This window comes from Pipistrellus hanaki, assembly GCF_964339955.1.
Source record: "Pipistrellus hanaki genome assembly, chromosome: 6".
Classification (NCBI taxonomy): Eukaryota; Metazoa; Chordata; class Mammalia; order Chiroptera; family Vespertilionidae; genus Pipistrellus; species Pipistrellus hanaki.
Genome location: NC_140508.1, coordinates 34320896 through 34333210, shown reverse-complemented (window position 1 = coordinate 34333210; position 12315 = coordinate 34320896). Strand labels below are relative to the sequence as shown.

General features: G+C 40.4%; 1 protein-coding gene across 3 annotated transcripts in view; it reads right to left on the bottom strand.

Annotated features, from left to right (window-relative positions):
* TM9SF4 (transmembrane 9 superfamily member 4) overlaps positions 1-12315 on the bottom strand; it is a 43154-nt gene that overhangs the window by 29079 nt on the left and 1760 nt on the right. The window contains exon 2 of one of the 3 annotated variants that reach the window (XM_084887886.1): positions 311-364. The exons of 1 other annotated variant lie outside the window; for it this stretch is intronic. In XM_084887886.1, coding sequence (XP_084744012.1) covers positions 311-364 — 54 coding nt within the window. Of the gene's footprint in view, positions 1-310; positions 365-10151; positions 10257-12315 lie in introns of those variants that run through there. One more of the 3 variants, XM_084887888.1, reaches the window with a different exon arrangement.

Genomic DNA, 12315 nt, shown 5'->3' with positions numbered 1-12315 from the left:
TAAACCCAGGCATGTGCCCTTGATCGGAATCCATCCCAGGACCTTTCAGTCCACAGGCCAATGCTCTATCCATTGAGCCAAACTGGCTAGGGCCTACCTTCTTTTGCAACTAGAATCCTCCAATCTTAGCAGAGAGACACCACCCTTGGGAACTCAGAGGCTTCCAGAGAGCTCAGGTTGCAGAGGAATAAAATGCAAATACTCAAAGACGTCAATACACTTATTCCAAAGTCTCAAACCAATGGAGCAAGTACACACACACAAAAATAAAAACAAACAAAAAGGACCCAACAGTGAGGGTAATACTTACCCTGGTGGAAGTCAACACTAAAAAGCAACAGGAAGCCACAGTGTCACTGAGCACCTACAAAGTAAGTACAAGGCACTGTGGCAGACATTTTACAAATACTGATTTGTGCCATCCTCACAACTACACTGGGAATTTTTGTCATCATTTCAGATGATTGCTAGTTAACTCGAGACTCAAAGATAAATAACTTGCCCAAGATCAGAATGTAGAAAAACAGGTGTGCTCTTTTTAGGCAGGTGAGTTGCATTAAACAATGATGAGCATTCAAGGATGATATTGATAACATCTGCAGCTAATATTTACTGAATGCTGATTGTCTGCCAGGTACAGTTCTAGGTTCTTTTCATGCAATAATCCAATTAATTTTCACAACAATTTTGTGAGGTAGAGACATTATTTTCATTTCAAAGATCAGAAAACTGAGATTCAGAGAGGTGACATAATACAGGCAGTCCATTCTCTAACCAGTACAGAAATTAGTTCACTATTTACTGAGCACCTACTATGTGCCTGGCATTATGCCAGCCTCATAGAATGCATGCCCACTAATTTTCAGCCAGTTAGGGGACAGGTCATCAGCCTATTACAGTACTAGGTTTCAGATGCTATTATGGATTAAGAAGCGAAGGACAGCGTATTGGGGAGGGGTGCATAGAGCTATCCAAACTGGTTCTGAAGAAAATAGACAAAACTGAAATGTAAAAATTGAAATAGAAATAGTACTAAAAGAAAATATAGATATGTTTTTTAAAAAACCCAGAAGCTATAAAATAAAAAGGAATGTAGAATGGAAGAAAATAAAAATATATAAACACCATAGAAAAAGAAAAAGATAATTTGGATAAAAAATATTTACCACACCCCTGAAAAGGAATAATTTCTTCAATATACCAAGAGCTCACACAAAACAATGAAGGACAAATAACCCAAAAGAACATAAATAGGCAGTTTTTAAAAAGTGCTCTCTCTCTAAATATTTATTTTATTAACACAAAAAAGGGAGGTAAAACTATTATTTTAAAAAATATATATTTTATTGATTTTCCACAGAGAGGAAGGAAGAGGGATAGAGAGCTAGAAACGTCGAGAGAGAAACATTGACCAGCTGCCTCCTGCACACCCCCTACCGGGGATGTGCCCGCAACCAATGTAGTATATGCCCTTGACCGGAATCGAACCTGGGACCTTTCAGTCTGCAGACCGACGCTCTATCCACTGAGCCAAACCGGTTTCGGCAAAACTATTATTAAAGGACTGCCAACATAAGTTATTAAGTAGAAAAAAGTAAGATGCACAGCAATAAATGAAGAGCACAATCTCATTTGTCTAAATAATTTTTTAAAGCATGTACTAAAGCCAGAAAAAGACATCACAAGAAAAGAAAACTATAAACGAATATTGCTCATGAACACAGATTTAAAAATCCTTAACAAAAGATTAGCAAATCAAATCCAACAATATATGAAAAGTGACCAAGTGGGATTTATCCCAGGAATGCAAGGTTGGCTTAATCCATTAATGTAATATAGCATATAAGTAAAAAAAGGAAAAACCACATAATTATCACAACTGATGTAGAAAAAGCACTTGAAAAAAATCCAACACACATTTGTAATAAAAAAAAAAAAATCAACAAACTAGGAATAGAAAGAACTTCCTCAATCAGAAAAAGGGCAGCTATGAAAAACACAGCCAACATCACACTTGATGGTAAGAGATGGAATGCTTCCTCCTAAGATGAGGAACAGAACAAGATGTCCACTCTTGCTATTCTATTCAACATTGCTTATAAATGCAACTAATGTGTATAAAACCAAGTAATTAATTAAAGACATCCCGATTAAAAAGAAGTAAAAGTGCTCTCTCTCTCTCTTTCTCTCTCTCTCTCTCTGTCTATATATATATATATATATATATATATATATATATTTTTTTTTTAATTGATTTCAGAGAAATTAGAAACATAAATGACGAGAATCATCAATTGGCTGCCTCCTCCACACCACCCACTGGGGGTTGAGCCTACAACCTGGGCATGTGCCATGACCGGAATCGAATCCTGACCTCCTGGTTCATAGGTTGACACTTAATGACTGAGTCACACTAGCCAGGTGAAGTGAAGGTGCTTTTATCTGCAGATTACATATCATATCTAGAAAAGCCTAAGGAATTACTAGAACTAATAAGCTGAGCAAGGTTACAGACTACTAGAGCAATATATAAAAATTAATTGTATTTCTTCATACTAACAATACAAAAAAACCCACAAGAAAATAGTTTCATTTATAATAGTTTTAGAATGAAATGAAACTTTTGAATGAAATAGAATAAAATAGAACTTTTAAAAGGACTTGCATACTGAAAATTACAAAACATTCTGAAGAGAAATGAAAGAGAGACATCCTACTTTAAAAAATTGGAAGAGTCGCCGAAACTGGTTTGGCTCAGTGGTACAGCGTCGGTCTGCGGACTGAAAGGTCCCAGGTTCGATTCCAGTCAAGGGCATGTACCTTGGTTGCTAGTCAATGTTACTCTCTCATCGACATTTCTAGCTCTCTATCTCTCTCCCTTACTCTCTGTAAAAAATCAATAAAATATATTAAAAAAATTGGAAGAGTCAATATTGTTAGGATAATAATTCTCCCAAATTGATCTACAGTTTCAATGCAATCCCTATCAAAATCCCAGCCTGTTTTTTTTTTGTAGAAACTGACAAGATGACTCTAAAATTTATATGTAAATTCAAAGAACCCCAAACATACAAAACAACTTTAAAAAAGAACAAGATTGGAGGATTTATGCTTCCCAATTTCTAAGCTTATTAGAAAAGTTACTAGGGGCTCAGTGCATGAATTTGTGCACCTTTCTTGAAAGGAATTGTGAGACTCGAGGCTGTGGTAGGCACAGGGGCAGGCCTCGGCCCATTCTCCGTGCCCCCGCCTGGCCCCTCCCACCGTGGTCCTTACCCTCTAGTCCTCCCCCTGCCTCTTACCCCCATCCCCTATTTGCGGGCAGCCCTGCTGTCGCTGTTGCTGCCACTCCCACGCGCTGACAGTGCCAGCCCCACTTGTATGGCAGGCGCTGGCAGCAGGTGTGAGCGGCAGCTGCTAGCCCTAATCGCCCCTCAGGAGCAGGGGGAGGTGGAGATGTCCTCAGGGGTGATTTGGGCCAGCAGCAGCTGCTCACACCCACTGATGGCACCACAATCAGGACTGATGCCAGGCTCAGGCAGCACGTATGAGTGTTAGGTGGGACCATGGTGCGTGGGAGCAAAGAATTTTCAGTAACCACCAGAAGCTCACCCCGATGACAGCGACTGGCACCCCACCTCAGTCTGATGCTCCCGCTCACCTTCTCCACAATCCTGCTGCAGCCGATGCCCACCATGAACCACGCTCTGCTGCCTACTGCCTACTGCTGACACCTGCCATGTTCTACGCGTGCTCCCTGGTGATCAGTCCACGTCACAGTGACCCGCTGTTCAGTTATCCCACCATTTGGTCTATTTGTGTATTAGGACTTTATATATATAGATAGTAATCAAGATAGTACGGTAAGGATAGCCATAAATATCAAGGGAATAGAATTAAAAGTCCAGAAATAAATCTTTACATGTAAAGTAAATTGACTTTCAACAAAGTTGCCAAGGCAATTCAATAGGGAAAGGATAGTCTTTTAACAAATGGTGCTTGGACAACTGGTAGCCATATGGAAAAGGAACCTCATACCATACACAAAAATTAACTCAAAATGTATCATAGACCGAGACAGAAGAACTAAAACTATAACATTTCTAGAAGAAATATTTGTGACCTTGGGTTAGGTAAAGATGTCTTTGATATACCACCAAAAGCACAAACTACATTTTGAAAATAGATTTCACCAAATTTCAACACTTCACAATTCAAAAGATATTAAGAAAATGAAAGGACACAAATTAGAAAAAAACAACAACCTTTGTAAATCATATATCTGATAGGGAACAGGGGATTTGTATCCAGAATATCTAAAACAAAACAAAACAAAACAAAACAAAACAAAACAAAACAAAACAAAACAAACAAAACAAAAAAACCCTCTTACAACTTAATAATAAGAAGGCAAACAATTCAACTTTAAAATGGGCAAAAGATTTGTACAGACATTTCACCAAAGATATAGGAATGGCTAATAAGCACATAAGATGTTCAGAATCATTTGTCATAAGGGAAATGCAAACCAAAACCACAACGAAATATCACTGCACACCCTCTAGAATGGCTAACCTCAGAAGCACAGACACTAACAAGTGTGAACGAAGATGTGGAGAAACTAAGCCCTCACATATTGGTGGGAATGTAAAATGGTATAGCCACTTTGGAAAGTTTGGCAGTATCTTTAAAATGTTAAATAGAAATTACCACACTATGGAGCAATTCCAATCTTAGGCATTTATCCAAGAGAAAGACTTATACATAAATGTTCCTAACAGCTTTGATCATAACAGTCCAAAATTGGAAACAATCTGAACACCCATCAATTGGTGAATAGCTAAACAAAATATAGTGTAGTCATAGAATGGAATACTATTCAGCAATGAAAAGGAGCAAACCACCAGCATGGCTGGTTTGGCTCAGTGGATAGAGTTTGGCCTGAGGACTGAAGGGTCTCAGGTTCAATACCACATGCCCGGGTTGTGGGCTCGATCAGTGGGGGGAGTGCAGGAGGCAGCCAATCAATGATTTTCTCATCATTGATGTTTCTATCTCTCTCTCCCTCTCTCTTCCTCTCTGAAATCAATAAAAATATATTAAAAAAAATAAAAATATATTTTAAAACAAAATCAAATATAAAAGTAAATTTAGGTAATATACTTTTTTAAAAAGAGTAAACTACCAACTCATGTTACAACACAATGGCCCTCAAAAACATTATGCTAAGTAAAAGCTAGGTGTAAAAGTCTGTATGTTGTATGATCCTATTTATGTGAAATGTCTAGAAAAGGCAAATCTATAGACAGAAAGGAGATCAGTGTTTAGCTGGTTGTGGGAACAGAGATTGACTTCAAGTTTCAATCCTTTGTGAGGAAATGGGTTAAGTTAATAAAAATGTTCTAAAAGTTTGTGTCATTGTTATGATGGCTGCACAAGTCTACACATTTACTAAAAATCGTTGTACTGTAAATTTATGGTATTAAAAATGGTACCTTCATAACCCTGAAGGGAAAAAACAAAAACAAAAAACACCTGAGGGATGTACAGATGAAACAAGTTTGGCATTATAATGGTAATGGTAGAGTTGGGTAATGGGTTGTGGGGGTTCATCATACCATTTCTTCTACTCTCGTGTATGTTAGTAATTTTTAATATAAGTTTTTAAAAATAGGCATTTCTATATGCATAAAAATGTCCTGGAGAAAATTTTTTAAAGACTTTTTTAAGTTGACGTTTAGAGAGGGAGAGAGAAAGAAACATCAATGTGAGAGCCTCCCCTACTCCACACCGTCCCTCCCCTGGGAACGAGCAGGCAACCCGTGGTGCATGGTCTACCCCAGCCAACTACGCCACACTGACCAAGGCTGAAGAAATGTTGTGTTTTAACGAAAACTATTTTTTATACTAACTTTTTGCCATATATATGAGTCACCCATATTCAAAATAAATACATTTATATTTTAAGGTGAAGGAAATTGGTTGCCTCTGAAAACACTTGGGCAAGCACTTCTGAAGAAATACAGAAAATAGGAATTATAAAGTAAGAACAATGCAGAGGGGTTCTATAACCAGGTGTGTGGGTAACCAGCCCAGATCAGGAATTCTTAACCTCAGGTAGGGTGTTGCAACACCCTCTGAGAATCTTATAAAACCCGCAGAGTCTGCTCCCAGGAAAAGAATGCCACAAAATGCAGAATCTGATGTACAATTCCAGAAGGATTAATGACTGAGAAGTTCATGGTACCAGACACCATTTCAATTTTTGTAATTCCTTTTTTTTTTTTTTTTTTTTAAGTGAGTGAAAGCAGTTTTATTACAGAAAAGCTCCCTGGTGGGTTGCCCAACTTTTGTAATTCTTTACCTCTGCAGCCCTGACAGCCTGACCGATGATGACGTTCCACCCACAGTTCTATTCTGTAAGGAACTTAGGGAATAGCAAAGTACTTGCTTCTTGGGAAATTCCATTGTATTTTCCTTTAATTTTTAATTGACCACCACAGGACTTCTCATGTGAGATTCAGTCTGAAAAGTCAATTAAGTATTTAAGCAAACATCCTTTGTATGTTCAGAGTCCTGAAAGGAGCGGAAATCCTAAGAGTTGTGAACCAGCCAATTCAACGTAATTTGCTTTATTTGGTTTCCGTGTCACGTGATGGCAAAGGTAGCATGTCAAGGAACAAGGTGATGGTAATCTAGAAGCCGTTTGTGCTGTAACCTAACACCCACCACTAGCAAAGATATGGGTGACCTGAAAAGTTATAATTTAAAAGAATCAAGGTTTTTGCCTTCCTAAAAACTATTTTACTTTCAGGAGGCAGGCGTGTAAAAAAACCTCTCCCAAACACCCCTGTGAAGGACTGCTAGGACTAAAGAGACCCATCACTCCCCCAAATTTGCAGCACCCAATTTGAAAGGTGTGAACAATTAACTTCCAAAGAAAATAGGAAGTTTCCTCTGAGAACTGAAAATTATTTCATTCATTCACATTTCTCTGGGCCAGAAGCTAACTTCTCTTTTCTGGAGTCCTCTGCCTCGCAGTCTTCTTTCCTATCATCTAACAATACAGTGGCCAATCCGTACAGCTTTTCTAGTTCCCATTTCATGTCTTTCCTGCTGTGAAAGCAGGCCCTTCCTTAACAGTAAGCTAGATTCTTCCTTTTTCTTCTCTAAGATACAGTCACCATTTTAAGGTCACTTAGTACAATAATTGCTCCCCAGAATAAGGGAAAAAGCACAAAGAAAAAGGCTTTGGGGCACAGTTTGCCAACAGTTAACTGAAATCAATTACCCAATCCGCTAAAGCTCCCTAAGAATTCAGCAACACACAAAGGATGGTTAATGACAGCTAAAGAACACTTACCAAGCAGCCCCATGGAGCTAAAGAACTCACAGAGAAAAACAACAACAACAAAATCAAACAAACCAGAATTGAATTAGCCACAAAAGACTGAAAATATAGCCTTTATTTCAGAGCCCACGGACACAGAGTAGCTGTGAACAGATACATAAAAAGACTCAAAACTGTTTCTTGGGGTAGGGAAAATCCGCACCAGCCAGTGGAAATATGAAATAAATGACTATCCTGACCCAGCAACAGACACCACACCTAAATCATGAGGCCAGAAAGTACAGAAATAAAACTTAAATGCATTGGCCTTCCCTCTTTGCCTTGAGTATTTATAAAAGAAACTCAGTCCAAGCAACAGGTTTACATGGTTCACCTCTGAAAGAATTCAAACCTTGAAATGGAAAAGTTACAGAGCGCTCTCTTTGTGCAGGGCACTTTCATGTTTCATTTAATCATCACAATGACCCTTTCGAAGAAAATATTATCCTTACTTTAAAAATAAGGAAACATGCCAAAACCGGTTTGGCTCAGTGGATAGAACGTCGGTCTGCGGACTGAAAGGTCCCAGGTTCGATTCCGGTCAAGGGCATGTACCTTGGTTGCGGGCACATCCCCGGTAGGGGGTGTGCAAGAGGCAGCTGATTGATGACTCTCTCATCGATGTTTCTAACTCTCCCTCTCCCTTCCGCTCTGTGAAAAATCAATAAAATATATTTAAAAAAAATAAATAAGGAAACATGCCCAGGTTGGGGGAACTATTCCCAGGAGTTGGGCATGTATGAGGCTCCCAATCAATGATTCTCTCTCATCATTGATGATGTTTCCATCTCTCTCTTCCTCTCCTTTCCACTCTGAAATTAATAAAATTATTTTAAACATATATATATTATTTATTTAAAAAAGAAATTCAGTTCCAACTTGCGATTTGATTTTTTTTATAAATTATTTTTTTTATTAAAGTATAGTTGGTATATAACATTATATTGGCTATATTAGTTTCAGGTGCGTCGTGATTCGATATTTTTATACCTTACAATGTGATCACCCCAATAAGTCTAGTAACTGCTAGTTGAACTTAGCATTCCTTTTGAATATAAAACCTTGGGATCCCAAACCCTGGGAGGTCTGTCAATTTAATGCTCAGGCATAGGTGAGACATCATGTTAGGAAGGCAGAGAAGGAAGCAATGAGAAGGACTGAAACAGAAGTACTTAACCATGCCCCATTTGGGAAACACTAGTGTCAGCAAATGGGTCAGAGATCAAAGCAGGTAGGGGGGTGGTAGGTGGCTCCTATCACTGTCTGTGCCAGATGGCCCTGCTCATCTTGGGTCCTTCCCACACTCCTGCCAGTGCCAGGGATCAAACTCAACCCTCTCCAGCATTCTGTGACCTACATCTTTAATGCCAAGATCGAAGGGGAACTTTTATCCAAGCTGTAAAAGGGAAACCAAGAGGCAACTTAACACTATCTCTGCCTCCTCAGTACTTCCTGAGGGGATTAAGGGCACTCCTTTAAAAGGATTCCTCAGAGAAACACATTTGAGCCAAGGCCTGGTGTCTGCATCAGCTCCAAGGGCACAGTGGTTCCTGCAGAATATGTGCCAGTGGAGCAACTCAAGATCAGAAAGACAATACGACCAAATAACAAGAGCTTGGAAAGACTACAGAAACTATGATCATGGGGGGGGGGGGGGGGGGGGGGAGGGGATCCATCTGATTTAATAGGTGTACTAGAGGGCCGGTGCATGAAATTCGTGCACGGGTAAGATCCCTAGGCCTGGCCAGTGATCAGGGCTGGGGCCTTCCTTTGCTCCACGCTACCCCCTGGTGGTCAGTACCCATTATAGCGAGCGATCAAACTCCTGGTGGAACTCACTTTGCATATTAGCCTTTGATATATATAGGTTGGCAAAAGTCGCCTTAAATCCAAGTATTCTACACCACAAGATTTTCAACCTGGAATTCAGAAAGCATCAAGTCCAAACCCATATGTAGAAACAAACCAATAAAGCCAAAGTGATTTCCACCCAGGCCACACGGTGGATCAGTGGCAGTGTTAGGACTAAGCATAGGCTGCTGACTCCTGTTCTGTGCTCCTTCCCCAACGCCCACCCCACATGTGAGGCCCAGAGGAGACAGCAATTTTCCAACACATGGGACTGGTGGCAGAGTCTACCCCTCCTGCCCAATTCCACTACTAGATAAAAATCCAAGAAAATGGAAAACACAAAAACTTGCACCCTTATGTTTACAGCAATGTTATTCATAATAGCCAAAAAGTGGAAACAACCCTAATAACCATCAATCCTATATAATAAAGATGTAATATGCAAATAGTCATTACACCATGAAGCGTTAATGACCGACCGCATAACGACCAGATCACCGATCAGCAGGAGGGTGGGGCAGCGAGCTACAAGCAGCAGCAGAGAGCTACAGGAGAGGGCAGTACAGCAAGCTATTGAGGGGGCGGAGAGAACTACAGGGAGCTCCTGGCTACAAGTGGGTGGCGGAGAGCTACAGGAAGGGGCAGAGCAGCAAGCTATGAGGGGAGGGGGCGGGTGGCAGGAGGGTAGGGGGAGCTACAGGAGGGCGGAGCAGTGGGCAGAGAGCTGCTGGTACACAGATTCGTGTGCAGGGCTACTAGAGGATAAAGAAAAGGACAAAAAGAATGTGGTCTAGCCATACAATGAAATATTATTTGGCTATAAAAAGGAATGAAGTACTGCCTCAGCCGGTTTGGTTCAGTGGATGGAGCACAGCCTTGCATATTGAAGGGTCCTGTCAAGGGCACGTACCTTGGTTGGAGGCTCCTCCCTGGGCCGGGGCCCTGGTCAGGGATCATGCAGGAGTCAACCAAGTGATGTTTCACTCACATCGATGTTTCTGTCTTTCCCTCTCTCTTCTACTCTCTCTAAAATCAATGGAAAAATATCCTCAGGTGAGGATTAAAAAAAGAAAAGAAATGGTACTAATAAATGCTTCAACATTAATTACCTTTTGAAAACATTATGCTATGTTTTTAAAAAAAAGCCAGATACTAGCCCTGGCTGGGTTTGGCTCAGTGGACAGAGTGCCAGAGTGCCGGCCTGGGGACTGTGGAGTTCTTGGTTCGATTCCCTGATCAAGGGCACATGCCCAGGTTGTGGGCTCGATCCTCAGAAGGGGACCTGCAGGAGGCAGCCAATCAATGGTTCTCTCTCATCAGTAATGTTTCTATCTCTCTTTCCCTCTTCCTCCCTCTCTGAAATAAAAATATGTATATATATATTTTTTAAAAAGCCAGATACTAAACACCACATATTGTATGATTTCATTTATAGAGAATAACCAAAATAGGCAAATCTATACGGACAGAAAGTAAATTAGTGGTTGTGGAGAACAGGGAGGGGTTGTGTGGGAAGGGACTGCTAATGGGTTTTTTTGGTGATGAAAATGTTCTAGAAGATAGTGGTAAAGGTTGCACAACTTTGTGAATACACTAAAAACCACCAAACTGTAGACTTTAGAAGGGAAAATTTTATGGTAAATGAATGATATCCAATAAAAAAGGAAAAAGATAAAACCCAAAACAGCATGAACAATGATATATGTGAGAGAAGTACAAAGAATTTTATTCTCCAAATAGAGGTTTCTAGACTCCTGAGATGCCTACAAATGTACTCAATGGATATTTCACAAGTTCCGCCATAATAATGTTCCCAAAAGCAGATTCCATATGCGCAATATTTCCATAGTGAGATGAGCCTGCCTCTCATCTCAGACCCAGCTAGCTCACCTTGGTATCCTGTAACTTTAGAGTCTAAACCCAGGGCAGGAGGAAGGCAGGAACACCAGAGGGCACTTCAGTTTATACCAACCATCCCCTGTGGTGGGAGAACCCACTGTGCTAACGCAGAACTGGGAGGTGGCAGCCTCCTTGGGGAAGAGCCATTCACTGAAAAAAGGGAGGGAAAAGGCCCTAAATGCTACCATTTCAAACTTGTACCTACAACCCTAACATCCAAAACAAAAGGACAAGCCTGTTCCCACGGTCACTGAGCCCACCAGCTCAGTTCCTCTTTGGTTGTACCACTTGCCTCAGAAACCCATACACCCCAAAGCAGACCCACTTGCTTACAGCCCCAATGGTTATGAAACACCCTGTGTATCAGAGGGTGTGGGGACTGTTGACTTCACAGTTGACACATAGGAAACTCAGGTCTATCTGTGACTCCACTTGGCCTATTACACAGGCACCCTTAACAACCTCATTACCACGCCTTTTCACTATTGAATCGTGTGCACCCTTTCACACTGGCCTCTGGGGGTCACTGTGTACATTATTACATCCTCAGTTTCTTTAAATCAGTTACTACCGTGTTTCCCTGAAAATAAGACATTCTCCGAAAATAAGACCTACTTACAGGTTTCCTTCTGAGTGAAATATAAGCCCACCCTCCCCCCCCCCAGGCTAAACATGAGAGATTCGGTCCACTGATTCTGAAAGAAATGGAGTCACAAGAAATTCACCAGGAAATTCAGGAATTGGATTGTTATGATGATGTTCCAGAAGATGATGACATGATTGTCATTGAATAAATGAGTAAATTCTTGATACTATAGGATTCACAGTTTGTCTGGTTTGTGTTGACAACTACCGTACTACCGTACCGTAGACAGGTAATAAATTTCCTTTCTTTTCTTTTAACAATAAATGTGTACCGTATTCTTCTTCATAGAAAAATAAGACATCCCCTGAAAATAAGACCTAGCGCATCTTTGGGAGCAAAAAATTAATATAAGACCCTGTCTTATTTTCGGGGAAACAGGGTATATTCACAGCACTTAAAACCATCTGGCATTATCATGTTCATGTATTTGTTTATTTGTTCTCTTTCTCCTCAGACTAGAAAAGCTCCACAAGAGTGGACCTTGAACCTCTAACTCACAGCTACATCCCTAGGCCGTGGCACAGAGCAG